The sequence below is a fragment of the Misgurnus anguillicaudatus genome, chromosome 22, assembly GCF_027580225.2.
Source record: "Misgurnus anguillicaudatus chromosome 22, ASM2758022v2, whole genome shotgun sequence".
NCBI classification, from domain to species: Eukaryota; Metazoa; Chordata; class Actinopteri; order Cypriniformes; family Cobitidae; genus Misgurnus; species Misgurnus anguillicaudatus.
The window spans coordinates 31,562,777-31,579,085 of NC_073358.2; the positions used below are offsets into that span (position 1 = coordinate 31,562,777).

Consider the following 16,309-nt stretch of genomic DNA (forward strand, 5'->3'; position numbering starts at 1 on the left):
TTTAAGGGTCAGAATTCTAGCTGATAGACAGGTGTTCAAATACTTATTTGCAGCTGTAAATCATATATTGTGATTTCTGGATTTTTTTTAGATTATGTCTCTCACAGTGGACATGCACCTCCCTTACGAAAATTAACCATGGTTTTATTGTGGTAAAAGTGTAGTAACCATGGTTTTTTTGGTCTATTGATTACTATCAGCAAAACCATGGTTTTACTACACTAACAATGGTTTAATTATCGTTTTTGAAAACCATGATTGTCAAAACCATGGTTATTTTGTAGTTACTATGGTTTTACTACAGTAACCATGGTTTTTTGGTTTTAACTGTAGTAAAACCATGGTTAAATTTCGTAAGGGCTACAATGACAATTTCAGACCTTTCCATGTGGAGAACTTGCAAAATAGCAGGGTGTTCAAATACTTATTTTCCTCACTGTATATAAGCAGCCAGTACAAACCTCTTTCTGTTTGTTTCTTTAAAAAGAGGAATAAAGATATAGAGTATTCATCCGGACCGTCTAGTGTGGTTCTCTCCAAAAAAACTATCTCTTATCACTACTGGTGCTGAAGGGAAGATGTCCTGAATGCTCTTACAGAATGCTGCAGACCATTTCTCTTGTCACACCTGATATAACCCACATAAACTAAAACCATCAAGGGCTGGCTATGGACCATGTGTAAGATTTGCTTAGTCTAAACCTTTGGATTATTTGCAGGATTTCTACATTAAATATGTTGAATAATTGAATTATTTTAAGGGAAATATTAAAAGTCTTGAATTTCATTTAAACAGGAAAAACATGGCAAGTGGATGTTTTTCTTCATTTGTCATTTATTTGTTTGACATAGATACATAATATTGATTGTTTACCAATCTAAAAAAGCTTTAACCAGGCATACGCATGGAGTGTTCATATTAAAAAATACTGGTAGGTAAAGGGTTAACTTTAATATTAGGCAAAAACATAATGAATTTACTTGATATGAAAGTATAAAATATGTAAAGTTTTGCCTGACATATTTGTATGCTTCAGTGAAAGAAGAACATTGTTTGAAAAAATGTGTCAAGGGACTTTGTCATTAGACAATGAAATTAAAAGAGGGAATGTTCATACTCCTTTGATACGCTATATAAGACATCTGTTACAGTGAGCTTGTAGCAAATTACAAAAGCCCTGAACTTTATTTCTGCAGAACCTAAAGACTCAGAGAGTTTCCTAAATAAAATGGAATGGTAATATATAATTATCTGTTTACCTTTTTTTCAGTAAGCTGTGGCACAGAAAAACTGTATGTCTTTCCAATTGTAAATTGACACAACAATGCATGTACTAAAAATGTTATTGTCTTTCATTAACAGATTAAGTTAACAGAAGACTAAAAACAAACTTCCAAAAGCTCTGTAAAGGAAATATAAACCGCATTATACACACTGCATCAGTTTCAAACATACTGTATTCACAATTGCGTGAATTTCAAACACCAACCTTTTACAGTTTGTCAACATTTAATGCTAATTGGACTCATTTAAATGACTTGGCCTGTCAGGATCCTGGTCATTTGTGATTTTTTTACTGCCTCACATCATATTACCACAGCACAAGACTATATAATTTAAAGTTTTATTCCTCATCAGCAGTTAGTGGATAACTACAGTGACATCAGTGACATTTAACATTCATTAAAGTGCTCTGTGTGTGTGTGAATGAGTAAGAGAGAGAAAAGAGAGAGAACATAGCAAACATGAAAGTGAACATACGTAATAAATGTACAAGGAGACACAGAACAAAAGGACTTCCTATTTATTACCTCATTATTTTAAACATGAATTATAGGTAATGATTTTGCCTTTGGCTTTGACTTTTAAGTCAATTTCACTTTGATGACAATGCCATTAAAATAAGATGAACTAACTTATTACCAGCTATATATGAGCAAGTGAGTGCAAGTGAGTCCAACTCATTTGTAATTTTTGTTCGACTTTAAAAAATTCATGATGTTTGTCCTGTCCACATGAGTGTGTTTTCCCAGAAACCTCTCCTCCATCCTTTGGGCCACATTGTTAACCTGAGCTCGGATGCATTGTGGAAAATGAATCTGCCTGGATGAGAATCATCTTTGTCCAAAAGATTTATAGCACAGAGAATGTTTGTTAGCAGTAAAGGACCAGCAGTGGAACAGATAAAGAAAGAGAGTAAGAGCTCATAAGCAGACTGTCTTAGATTTTAGGATCCTGCGCAGTTAGTTTTAGACTTATAAGTCTCGTTGTTATTCAAATTGAAGGCTTTATACACTCTCAGAAAAAAGGTACAAAAAGGTAAAAAAGTTGTCACTGGAGCAACTTTATAAAAGTACACATTGTACCGTCCTAAAGGTGCATATTGGTACAATGTACACATCTGTACCTTAGAGGTAGGCCTACATACTGGTACCTCAAAACAAAAGTACATATCTGTACCAAAATGGTACATATATAAGGGTCCCTTTTTAAAGGTAACGTCCTAGTGACAACATTTGTACATTTTTTCTGAGAATGTACGTTGTTAAGTGCTTGTGTGTTTGCTATTCATGTGTTCAGATCTAGATTTACGATTGTTTTTCTGAGAACAGGACACATGGGTGCTGATTAAATCGGTGTTGATTTGTGCTTCAAATTTGCAACATCATATCTTCAGTCATACTGAGACAATAAGGATGATCAATATGAAATGAGCTGTTTATGCAGTTGTGGAACTACAGCTCTGCATAAAAATGAAGCTTGTTTGTTAGAAAATGTTGTAGAGCTGGTTACAGATCAGAAACAGAATGTACTGTTACTTGTTGAATTTTTTATAAGACAATAATATTTAAATCTGTGCTGCCCACTAGTGGTCATAAAGCTACATGAACACTTTCTCAGGTTACATTTTCGTTCTTCTTTTTTTCTTTATTCTTCACGCCATTCCAGCCTCAATAGCTATATTCATGGTGAGAACTGGTTAATCCATAAACAGGTTGGGGGAGAGGGCAATTTGATATCTCCAATTCACATAATAACTTCCATGTTTTTGGCCTATGGGAGAAAACCGGAGAACCCAGAGTAAACCCACGCTGACACAGGGAGAACATGCAAACTCCACACAAAAAAGGCCACATTTTACAAGATAAAAATGTGAGAATTAAATTGGCCTTGGTTTAGCATCTTAAAACATTTAAAACATTATTTTTAAGTGACATACAGCACTGCTCATATAACAACAACTTAACGGCTATTGCTTTTTAAAGAAAAAAGGGCCTTTTTTAACAAGGTTTCACATGAACATGTTTTTGTCTAGAGTTTGGGATGCTTTTAAACACTATTGAAGGAGTTTTATGTATTCATGGACCTTATTGGCTGCTTTTTCTGAAGTCATCTATAAAGATATTTATTTTGTAATAGGCTATACTACCAACATTGATTCAAACTTGGTCAGAATAATGTTGAGACACATATGTTTAATTATAAAACTTTAATAATAGTGTTGCCATTATAAAACACATAAAACAAAAATACTATATTCAGGTTGGTAGTGGGGGTTCTGAGTCGTCTTCATACTAAAATGTTGCGTACAGTCACCAAACTTATGTACTGTTGTCATCAACTTTAAAAATCAGTCATAAGCTCGATGCTACAGGAAGTCAACCATTTGAAATATAGTGTGAATTTTTTTTAGGCTTTAATTTTTGCAAAACGTTTTTAAACACTTTGGATTTATGCAATTCTCACCAAATGTTTATCCTCATGCCAAGACATTGAAGATGCTGAATTATAAACATGTCTCTGATTGATAACTCAAACTGTTAAAGGGGACTTTTATAAGACTTTTTTAAGGATATCAAATAAATCTTTTATGTCCCCAGAGTACGTATGTGCAGTTCTAGCTCAAAATACCATATAGATATTGTAACATATTAAAATTGACACTTTGTAGGTGTAAGCAAAAATGTGCCGTTTTTGGTTCTTTCCTGTTAAATGCAAATAAGCTGATCGCTGCACTAAATGGCAGTGCCGTGGTTGGATAGTGCAGATTAAGTAGCGGTATTATCCCCTTCTGACATCACAAGGGGAACCAAATTTCAATGACCTATTTTTTCACATGCTTGCAGAGAATAGTTTACCAAAAGTTACTGGTACTTTTTCACATTTTCTAGGTTGATAGAAGCACTGGAGACCCAATTATAGCACTTAAACATGAAAAAAAGTCATTCTTATGATATGTCCCCTTTAAAATGGCAAGGAACTAAACTACTCATGAAGTAAGGGAAACAGGAAGCGTCATAATGTATCTGCTTGTGGTGTGTTTTATCTTTTAAAAGGTCAAGAGGATGTTTGCAGCTCTGAACTATAAAAACAAAATCTAAATTATTTTGTAAAATGAGCAGCCTTTTTTCATTCCTTGTAAAAAGTTAAATAAGAAGCTTTACAGTATACATATGCTCTACAGTCAATTTAATGTATCAATTTGCACTGTCACATTTTGAAAACAGGTAATTTAACTTTAATTTTTGGCAAAGTTTAGGAAACGACAGGAAAAACCGGTTTGGGACATGACCTAAAGGTGCACATAATAAGGTGTGTTGGAAATCTTTTTTAGCGAAGGCCAGGAGACTTGGCAGTATTGCAGATAGCGATGAGCATAAGTCTTCAAATCCGAGCTTACTACTAGTGGCACAATGCCTTCAGATTACAATATAAACATAAAAGCAAGGTTACAGTCACGCAATAAAGAGACCACTTCTTCATCATAAGGATAAAGAAAAGTTCACACATTGGCCCTAAGATTTAGTCTTGACTCAAGCTATTAATTGAATAATGAACAAAAGGCCACCAACTCACACAATGGAACAAAAGGCATCAGGGGCCAGGATAGCTTTGCTATATTGATTGGTTTAACTCTCAGAAATGATGAACCTAGGCTATATATACGATAAAATAAAGACCATTTCCACAGGTGCTACCCACTAGATGACAGATCTGACACACCAAGATGGTTCTGAGTAAGCATGACAAACACTTCAGAAAAATGTTTCATATTAACTCTTTTTCAGGCATACTGTACCGTAGTATTTGACGTTTATATTTTGTTTTACATTTTTCTGTGATCTTTTTAAAAACCTTTCATTTCTGACAGAATTGTGAAATTGTGGTGTGTTCAACATTACGACAAAGCTCGACTTGTTGGGTGAAAACAGTCAAGCAACACAGGAAGTGTAAGCGCAATAGAGTTGAGCACTGAAAGTTGAGAGAGTTGAGAGGGATGAGCATTAACATGGAAAGAAGAAAAGATAAAACATGAACTTGAAAAATGGCACATGACAGAACAAGTCCGAACCCCAACCTTGTTTTTTGGTAGCGTTCAAATAAGATGTCATGCATGTTTGAAAGCAACTTGTAAAGATATTTGACTAAAAAGTGCCAAGAAATGGGCCAAAGCATGTTTTGCTTAAAGTGAACAGGTTTGTGTTCAGGTTAAGAATGTAGAAAATACCATTAGCCTTGATGTCTATGAGATGCCCTATTAATATAGTAAAATGAACATGCTTGTGTTAGTTTGTGTGTGTGTGTGAGCGCGCGGATGTGTGTGCGCGTGTGCACGTGTTTATGTGTGTGTGTGTGTGTGTGTGTGTGTGTGTGTGTGTGTGTGTGTGTGTGTGTGTGTGTGTGTGTGTGTGTGTTAAAAGAGGTTTCATCAGCACACTCTTTCCTGGTCTTGAGGGCGTTGCAGCTTTTGGCGGATATATAGCACGTACATTCACAGCAAGACAGCAAGATGCAGAGAAAATAGAGAGAGAGGGAGGAATTAACATTTAAGGAAGACACATTCCTGCTTTCTTCTAGACAGGTATGCATGACTTATTAATGACTGTATGAATTCGTTTACACATAACAGTAAATAGTACAGTAGGCTACTGCCTATTCCATTTACAAATATTTGCAAATACAGCATCAATTGCATCAATTGCAAAGTGTACTGAACGTGAAAGCATTTAGCTTTCATACAGAATATGTGTCATTTGAATTGTAAAGGACATTAGGTGACAGATACAAAAACTAAGGAATCCATTGTTCCAAGGTGCAGTATTGGATGTGGAAGGGTTACACTTAATTGTCATTTTGGCTTGACTATATGCAAATTACCACACATGTGGAACACAATGTGTGTTAGGTTTAGTTGCCTGACTCTAAATTAAAGCCTACTTCTGTTTTCAGAGCAGTTTAATATGTGTCAAATCAAGAGTAACACCTTTGCTTTTTCACTAAGCATGATGATTTCCTGTCACCTAAACACAATGACGCAAATACTCTTAAAATACAGAACTGAAACCCATAATTGAAATTCACAGAAATGACATTTTGTTGAACTGTTACGTAAATGTTTTAATGCATTGTTAGTTTGTTTGATGAAACAAATATTTTATTGTTTCATTTATTGTAGGATAGTGAGATCCTATTGGTCTCTGCATGCACACAAAAAAGTTATCCTATGTTTTGGTAGGCAGTCATCTATAAAAATGCTTTTTAGTCATTAATACCTACAGTATATAAAAGTTATTTAACCCTCATAAGCCCTGATTTTCCTGTTTACACTAATGCCGCGTTCACACCAACCGCGTTAAAGGTGTCAAGCGCGAGTGATTTCAATGTTAAGTCAATGTGAAGACGCATTGACGTGCGTCTGGAGGTCTCGCGGCGCGAATGACTGTGGGTTTACACCAGACGCGAGTTCAACGATTTGCGTGAGTAGATTACATACAAAGTCAATGCAAAGACACGATCAGATGTGTCCTCGCTGGGCAATGCAAATGACGCGGTTTGCCGCGAAAAACATGCGCTATTCGTCTCAAGTTGAAAATATTCAACTCGAGCAGAAGATTCGCATGACACGAAGTTAAATCCCGCGAGTAATCTAGAGCGAGTAACGCGATGACCAGCTTTGGTGTGTACGTAGCATAAGGCGTTTCGCGTGGCAGACGCGATTCCACCTCATTCGCGTGTCTAGAGTTGAAAAATTTGAACTTTGGCGGAAAAACGTGCCGCGTTAACAAATCAGGAACTTGCTCTAGTAGTGACGTGATTACAGGAAGCGAGCGGAGTCGCAGAAGCCCCTCCCATGACGTGACTTTCCGCGTGAATGTCTCGATGACTAGAATTTCATGTGCGGCTTTCCCGCGTGAATGAAGCGAGTAAACTCAAAATGTTCAAGCGGCAAACTAGACTGCTGTGAACCCACGAGAAAGGTCCTTGGGGGTCAAATTGATAGAGTGATTACAAAAAATATATAAATATTTAATGATAATAATTATATAAAGGCTATGCAATGACGTCACTTTTCCACATGACCACGCCGGAGCTCACCCTGTTGAGTGGCAAAACGTTCAACAAAATGTCTGGTTTTTATAGCGGCTGTTGCGAAAACGCCAGTAAAACTGACTATTATCAGCTTAAATTGAATTGACCTTAACAGTGACCCTAAGGGGCTGGACACACCAAAACTTTTAAACGCGGCTGAAAACGCCTTGAGGACGCCAAATGCCAGCTGTTTTTCAGCTGAGTGCCAGCTTTCTTCAGCTAAGCGCTTTGGTAGCTCTGATACGTCAGCTGTGAGACGGTTGGTTGCTGTGATACTTGTCCCGCCCATCCTCCACTGTGATTGGACGGCCCCGTGAGAACTGACATTGACGAGCTGAGCTTTTCTTCCAAAGTTGAACATTTCTCAACTCTTGGCGCTCAGCGCTGAGTGCGGAAAAACCGCCAGGCGCCGGTTTTCAGTGCGGAAGAAAACCGCTAGTTGCTGGCTTATTTAAAAAACGCTGAGCTTCCATTGAAAACAATTGAAAACATGCGCCAGCCGCGGGCGTGAAGGCGTTGGTGTGCACGCCCCCTAACAACTTGCCAAACAACCAATAGTCTGTGGACATTGGCATATGGCCAGACATTGCTTTTCCTGACATATATGCTTGTCTTGCCTAACACTATTAAACCATACCACCTTTGTAGAACACAAGGCTCATCATAATGGAATAATGACGGCTCACTGACAAAACTTTACAATTACACAGAATAAGAGTATTCATTGGTGTATTTTTATAGGATTTTTAATCCCAAAACTTTTCATACCTGACATATGGCTACTGTAACTGATTTACTTCTTCTTTGAGTGTTTTTTGCAGTCTGAAAAAGACCGTTCCAAATTTTTGTTGAATCTGTTAGCACAGTCGATCAAACAACTAATTTTCTTATTTAAATTATGATCGAAATTTGATTTAAATAGTTTCTAGATATTGATCTTGATGTTATGTGTTGAATTCAGCCATCTGCTGGTTAGAAAATTACAGTTTAGGAAATAAATCATTTCGCCAGCAGTGGCCCATAGAGACATTTTGTGATTTTATGTATATATAAACATTAGAAAGGACATTTTCAGATTTATTCTGGATGCATTAATATTTTTTGACAAATAAAAAAGGGATTTTCTTTACATTTTCTATGTCCTTGGGGGTCCTTTTGCCCCCAAGGACATCTTTTGTGGGAAAAAAATGACACATCTTCAGAACGACCGAATCAAGCCCAGTTCTTTTAATATGAATATTGACAGTTATGTAGAAATGTAACAAAATCTCATCCCACTGAGATAAAGGAAACCATTTTTTAACTAAAGAAAAGTGGCTTGGGTGTCATTTTGACCCCGAGGGACTTATAAGGGTTAAGAAAACATATGCTATCAAGTGATTAAGAGGTAGAAGAATAGTGGTAAGCGTTTACACTCCCCTTTGTGTTCTATTGTCATGTCATTGTTCAATGTTATATTTTTTGGTTGGAAAATGTTTTACTATTTATTTAAAACAGCAATATCTGCATAAAGATTCACATTTAAATATATTCTGCTGTGCTTGAAGTCCACAGTAACTGTATGTTGTAAATTTTTTAAGGATATCTCTTTCATAGAAGCAGTGGGAGTGGTCCTTCTGTTAGATTTCTTATCTCTTTAAAAATGGTCATTGTGGTTCAACTGGTTTAGCTAAATGCATGTTTATCTTTTTGTTTCATAGTCTTTCACGTAGTTATATGGATGGCAGGTGAGTTTAGACTTTCTTCAATCTCAAATTTATTTCCACTAAATATATTTTGGCTCTATCATGGGATTAGCTAAAACATCTTTGTTACTTTAGGTCTCTTTTATTATCTCAGGGCAGTGAATACAACTACCCAGGAAAAATATCTATTTAAATGTAACTAAAGACAAGGACTATAGTTTTTTAAATGCCAGTTCATTTGGCTTATTTCTGAAAAGTGATAAAAATGTTAAAGTTAAAATTGAAACTTTGTGCACAACAAACTTTGTGTTCTTTCAGGAAGTAGCTTTGAGACCGAGTTCCTACAGACTCACAACACATACCGCAAACAACATGGAGCACCGCCCCTCGCCATAAACAGAAACCTGTGTCGCTCTGCGCAGGCATGGGCGGAGCACCTGCTGTCAATCAAGACCCTCAAACATAGCCAGAAGGACTATGGGGAAAATCTATATTATGCTTGGAGTTCAGGAACCACAAAACTCACAGGTCAGCTTTACAGCTCTGTTTACAAAATCCTTATAACTGTAGCAGGTGCATTTTTCTCCAAAATACTCATGAGAACAGGAGGCAAATCACTTACTTGATCAGTATGTGATCAAGTACACAGAAATAAATGAAATAAATCAAAGTTGTCACTGGATACCCTTTGCAAAATTCCTATGTACCATTTAGGTGCCAATATATACCACTGAGGTACAATGTATCTTTGAATGATTAATATACCCATTATGTACCATGCATTATGCAGGTCTTAAAACACTATTATTTAGTACCAAATTGGACATCTGTACCGTGTGAACCATTCTCATCTTTTAGCAGAATGTAAAATATAACTTTAACTTTGCTTTGTTTAGGACGTGAAGCAGTGGAAAGCTGGTACAAAGAAATCAAGCACTATAATTTTGGCAGACCGGGGTTCAGCTCTGAAACAGGTATTTCCCCCTGAAATTGTTTAAGGTGCCCTTTAAAAAAATATATGTATTTTTGCTCTTACATTTTTAAGTTTAATCAACTAGGATGTACAAGTCATTTTACCTATCTTGACAAGTGATGAGTTGTGGTAACTTAATAAATAAAGTTGAATTTGCTTTAGTTATGTCAACTTTATTTTATACACTACAGCAACTCATCACTAGTCAATACAGTTAAAATAACTTGTAAATCCAAGTTGATTAAACTTAAAAATTTGATTAAACTTAAAAAGTGCCAAAATAATTTTGTTACAGTGTGGTTTACAAAACTTTGCAACACTAACCAACACTAACATCTGATGCTTCTCTAGGTCACTTTACCCAGGTGGTGTGGAAGGACACAAAGGAGCTAGGGATAGGATTGGCCACTGATGGAAACACAACGTTCGTGGTGGGTCAGTACCTTCCTGCTGGAAATATATCCAATGCTGGGTATTTTCAGAGGAATGTCTTACCAGCCGGCTCCCCTGTAGACCTTAAATCTACTGGTACTGGTACAGGTAAGTGGTACTTCACATAGTACAGAAGAAGATTTAATAAAATTAAATAAATTAATAAAGTTTTAATAAAAACGTTCATAAATTCCTAAAATTAAAAGTGGTGTCCAAATTTTATATTATACGTTATATTATAAATGGAAGGGGTGTTGTTGGTTATTACATATATAATAAATATTTAAAATATCTGACATCACTTTTAGCTGACAAAGTGGGACAAGCACATGGTGCATCAAACATGCATTCAGACAGAATTCCTTCACATCCTCGCAATGCAGCAACATCACCACTAGGAGGTAGGAGAGAGCCTTGTGAGAACAGCACCTCCATGGGTAAGACCTAAAAATTAAATGTGTTTCTTATAAATGTTGATGTTGAATAAAAAAGTAGTATTTAAACTATTTATTGCATTATTCTAAATATTACACCATTTAAAGTGTTTACATTTTGTGTTCAGTACTCCAATGGTGTCCTCTTGTATTTATTACTACATAACGTGTATACTAAAAATGCGAAGATCGTGGGAAAACTCACCTTTATTTATCTACCTAGTACCTACCCTAAAAACAAACAAAATATTTTTGTTCATTTCTAGTTCTGTTTCTTTCTAGTCTGGCATTGAAGCTCGTCTTTCACGTTACGCTTTAAAGCATATAACAGATGTATTTTCAACATCCCATTCAGCATTGGATTTGTTTGTCTTTCTGAACATCAAATTCCCTTTTGTGTTTGTCTGTACCAGACAGAAGCTTTGAAACCGAATTCCTACAGACTCACAACACATACCGCAAAAAGCATGGAGCCCCGCCCCTCAACATAAACAGAAACCTGTGTCGCTCTGCACAGAAGTGGGCGGAACATCTGCTGTCAATCAAAACTCTCATGCACAGTACTGGAGAGCATGGAGAAAATATTTACTATGCATGGAGCTCAGCTAGCAAAAAACTTACAGGTTTGTGTCTAGACACTTGTTCTGCTTAATTACTTTCCAGTAGCCTAACCTCTTTATGAAAAACTGGATCTTGGTGGTTTGGTTATTTCGAAGCAATCCATCATCAGCCATTGTCTATTAGTTGACATGTTATTGTGTTTTGAATGTTTGTATGTGACAGGACGTGAGGCGGTGGAAAGCTGGTACAGTGAAATAAAAGACTACAGCTTCAGCAGGCCTGGATTCAGCTCTAAAACAGGTAAATCCACCAATAAGTGATGCTTAAACATTTGCTAGAGTTTCTTTTCTAACACTGCCCTCTGGTGGTTTTTCCAGGTCATTTCACACAGGTGGTGTGGAAGGACACAAAGGAGTTAGGAGTTGGATTGGCCACTGATGGTAACACGACGTTTGTGGTGGGTCAGTACCTCCCTGCAGGAAACATCAGCAATGCTGGTTATTTTGAAAGAAACGTCCTACCAGCAGGTTCCCCTGTAGACCTAAAATCCACCCCGTCTGCTGAGTCTTATGACTATAATAAACTCAGAGAATCTATGTGATATTAAAAATAGAGTACTGAAAAACTGCTGTAAAATAAAATATCAAATATGTTGTAGAGATTGTACAAAGTAAATGCAAAAAAATGCACAAGCAGCGCAAATGCATACTGATAAAATGCATATTGAATGTACTGGATGTACTTTGGATAAAAGCATCTGCATAAATGTATATCTAATTATATGCAAATAGGATTGTTTTGTTCTCTCAATCAGTCTTGACTGACATATTTTGTTGTTTAGCTGACAAAGTTGGACAAGGACTTGCTGCTCTCAGCATCAAATCAAATCTGTTGCCTTCAGCATCTCACGCTTCTGGACCACCAGCACATGATTCACATCCATCTCCAAAGAGCAACAGCCAAAAAGGTAAGACCTCAGACTGGATTAAATTGGAATCGGATTACAAAATTATTTCCATTCTGGTTGAACATCTGTTTCTCTCCATGTGATGAAGGTCACGACTTATCACAGTTTCGCCAGTCTCTCCTTGATGCACAAAACAATTACCGACGGCAACATGGGGCTCGGCCTTTCTCACTTTGCCCCACCCTTTGTAAAGAGGCTCAGGATTGGGCAGCACATCTGATTAGCATAAATACTCTGATGAACAGCGGCAAAGGCCATGGAGAAACGATGTCATACAAATGGACCTCCAACATGGTGCCTCCAACAGGTCGGTTGTACGGTATATCTTCCAAATATTTTTCGAGTATTTAATATACTTTAAGAGTTTAAAGCACTGATGAATGGTATTTTTTATATAAAGGAAAAGAGATTGCTGAATCATGGTACAAGGAAAATACAAAATACAACTTTACAACCCCTGGCTTTCAAAATGGAACTGGTAAGTTATTAATTTTCTATTCATATTGTTAAATAAAAAGGTAAATTATAATAAAGCTGTACAATACAATGACAAATATTTATTTAAAATATAACCAATGTTTTTAATGCTTGTTAATTCTTCATGTGTCATGTGTCTAAAATAAGACGATTTAAAAAAAAATGTAATAATGCATGATTTCAAAAGAAAAAAAATTATCATGTGTGTTTAGGTAACTTTACACAGATGATTTGGAGGTCCTCAGAGCAAGTTGGGATTGGTCTGGGATCAGATGGAAAGGGCAAGTTTATCACTGTGGCCTTTTACAAACCTCCTGGCAACATCACCAACCCTGGCTACTTTCAGGATAATGTCAAACCTGCTGGAAAGTGATCTGCTGAATTCTAAGCGTTTTACACATTTTATTACTAAATTAATTTATTATTTTATCACCCTCACATTTGCAATACCATCTGAATATTACATGAACATATATATTTTTGAATAGTCACCCAAAGAATATTTCAACTGCTTCATGGATTATTTATTTTCAAAAAGCACAAAAAGCTTTATAAAGTATTATAAAGGTAGTCAATGTGACTTGCTTAATATGCCAAGTCTTCTCAAGTCACATTTTTTGTGATAAGTTTTTTGTCATTATTCACTGAGGATGATGATGATGATGATGGCAGCTTTGCATGAAACTTGTGTCTAGCACTTCAAAGCACATCCAGGAAAAAGCACAAAAAAGAAAGGGTTTTTAAAAGTAGCATTTTACTTCTTTGCTGCTCACAAAGCCCTGGAGAGGTTGGGTGGGAATGCAAAACTGGACTTGCATGGTGTCATGTAGCATGAACATCTCTATTTCATTGTGTTGCTACAGACACAATAGTCTCTCTTGATAATCTCCTGAGCTTCTGCCTTTATTATGAATATACACATCCAGAACAACTTAAAAGTTATGCACAACTGTATTACATGCATGTTTACTGTGGTTAAGGACTTGTACTTGTTGAATACACTCTCTGAAAAAAAGGTTACAGAAGGTACAAACGTTGTCACTGGGGTGGTACCTTTTCAAAAGGTACACTTTTTGTACCTAAAAGGTGCACATTGGTACCTCAAAGGTACATACTGGTACTTCAAAGGTACATATTTGTAAAGGTACTGACCCAGTGACAACTTGTGTACCTTTCTTTCTAAGAGTGTATGCATGTAATAGAATAAGAAGTGGCTAACATCTTCTGGAGGCAATGAAAGCCAATGCATTTGTTAAAGCTGTCAAAAAATACAGATTTACATGTGTAACAAGCATATACTTGTTATTCTTAATAAATGTCTGCAAATTACTTTATTGCTGCACTTTATTTCTTGCCAAATTCACTTTTGGCAGGCTCACTTTGGGTTAATAACATTATGTAAAAACTTTATGTAAGTCTGCTTTGATACAACATGGGTTGTGAACAGATAAAATTATGACTTTTTCTTCCATGTGCTTTCAAATAAAATATTTGTGATCAAACCACTATCATTAAAACTGAATGATAAATTTACTTTTTAATTGGAAGTAAAATGCAAAACAATGAACAAGAACAATGCTCCAAACATTAATTTTAAACTACGTTTAAAGTTAAAATAATGAAAGTAATGGTAAAGAAGCTGCCTTTAATCCTAACAGTATTCATCATAAATGTATTAAAATAAAATATTTTTATATTATTATGAAGGGATTTACTGCATGTTTTCCTGCTACATCAAGGCAAAACTTTCTGTACGCACTGTATAGCCCAAACTGCACATGTACAGTACATTATGTTGGATACTCCAAACAGAAAAACAAGTTTTGTTTTGAGTTTCCTGGACACTCTGTATCTTTATGTGTCACTGTGAGCCTCAAATGAGAGGCTTGCACAGGGAAAGTTTCTATAGCACGTTTCTATAGAGCTCTTTGTTGTGCCAATTGAGGGCAATTGAGTTTTTTTTTTCCCGACTGGGTTAACTTTCCTCATAGGAATCACCAGCAACAGTAGGCAAGTAAAAGCAAAGTCAGGCATTATCCACATGCCTTGCCATATGAACTGTACCTGTAAGTCTGGTATAAGAAAAAGCTATAGTGCTCACTATATTTCAGTTCATATTTTGTAATTCTGTTGTTAAATTATACAATATTTATTGTTACTTTGTATAATCTTTTGTTGTCATCAATCATTTAATTTATCACAGAGGCAATTAAGTGTCCCCTTAATATATAGTAAAATTTTGCATGCCCAGCAAGCAATAGCCATTATTTCACCAAATAGGTTAACTTTAGACATGATTGATAGTCTGGTTATAAGTAACTCAGTTACTTCAGATGCTGTGATCAATTACTTTGAAATGTTTTGTATTTTTAACAATATTAAAGGTTGTTTTAGGTCAAGCACTGCTAGAAATGTTGCACCCCAAAGGCCTTTTTCGCCTATTCAAAATTTCTGGCAGGCACCTGCCGTGTGGATCTTTGTGTGCAAAGCAGCTGCTCCCATGTCGGTATTACACTTTGAGTGTTAATCAATAATGTAGTGCATAGTTTTACCTTACACGCTTCCTGCTTTTACACAACAAAACACAGTTAACTATATAAATGTACACAGTCTATCATGTTTGGGCTCCCAACTCCTCACTACCTGAGACATACACTGGTGTGCTATATTTCTGTCCTTCTTTAGTTCAGAGGTGCACAAACTAGGGCCCGCAGGCCAAAGTTGGCCCGCAATGACCTTGAATTTGGCCAGTATGTCACGTGAAATAAGGAAAAAGGATAAACGCAGATGTTTATATTTCTAATTAAACATTTTCTAAAACATTTTCTGTTGCTTATTTACTTTTTAAATATTAGAAAATTATAAATTAGGCCAACTCTAATTTTAATAGAACATAGCAACATTTACTTTTGGCCCATGGCCCTCAGTCAGGCCCTTTTTGGCCATTGGTTGGAAAAAGTTTGGGCACCCCTGCTTTAGTTGAATCAATGAACTTATTACATCTCATAACGTTTTTGGTCTGAAAACCTACTTTTTTGCAATAAGTGGAGAAAACATTGAGATCAGACTTGAGTTAATTCTGAACTATGCATAGAAGATGTTGCCAGGAAATTTTTGATCCTCCAATCAGGATCAGACAAGCCCTAACGTTACGCTTGAAGCTATTTTTTTGAAGAGCTTTTTACTAATATATCTTAAATGTTTTTGCTATGGCTGAATTTATTGTAATGCCTAAAACTGCCTGGGAGCAAGGCTGATCATTAACAGGTCTGCATGTCAACAATTTTCATGATCCAATGTCCTGTAATGTCATTAAGACTCCCTGCTGTTGAAAACCATCCTCCCCTTGCTATTAATCCCATTTTGTTTTATGCTAGCTCATCCTATGTCTGTTCCTATCTGATACAT

General features: G+C 36.1%; 1 protein-coding gene across 2 annotated transcripts; it reads left to right on the forward strand.

The window, feature by feature from the left end:
• Positions 1-5,687: 5,687 nt before the first annotated feature.
• glipr2 (GLI pathogenesis-related 2) lies at positions 5,688-14,230 on the forward strand. Of its 2 annotated transcripts, none has more exons than XM_073860507.1 (13): positions 5,688-5,864; positions 9,073-9,099; positions 9,376-9,585; positions 9,954-10,031; positions 10,382-10,564; positions 10,771-10,899; positions 11,310-11,519; positions 11,680-11,757; positions 11,835-12,016; positions 12,298-12,424; positions 12,513-12,731; positions 12,825-12,902; positions 13,114-14,230. In XM_073860507.1, the coding sequence occupies exons 2-13, from the start codon at positions 9,093-9,095 to the stop codon at positions 13,272-13,274; spliced, it is 1,662 nt and encodes a 553-aa protein (XP_073716608.1). In that variant the 5' UTR covers positions 5,688-5,864; positions 9,073-9,092; the 3' UTR covers positions 13,275-14,230. The 2 variants fall into 2 exon arrangements, with proteins under 2 accessions (XP_073716608.1, XP_073716607.1); XM_073860506.1 differs by having other exon boundaries at positions 5,691-5,864; positions 10,382-10,570.
• The last annotated feature ends 2,079 nt before the right edge of the window (positions 14,231-16,309 follow it).

Bases quoted from the DNA above. Each gene is read 5' to 3' on its own strand.
- glipr2 (XM_073860506.1), top strand. The intron at 10,900-11,309 runs GTAAGACCTAAA...TGTCTGTACCAG, and splicing joins TGAGAACAGCACCTCCATGG to ACAGAAGCTTTGAAACCGAA. The intron at 12,732-12,824 runs GTCGGTTGTACG...TTTTATATAAAG, and splicing joins CAACATGGTGCCTCCAACAG to GAAAAGAGATTGCTGAATCA.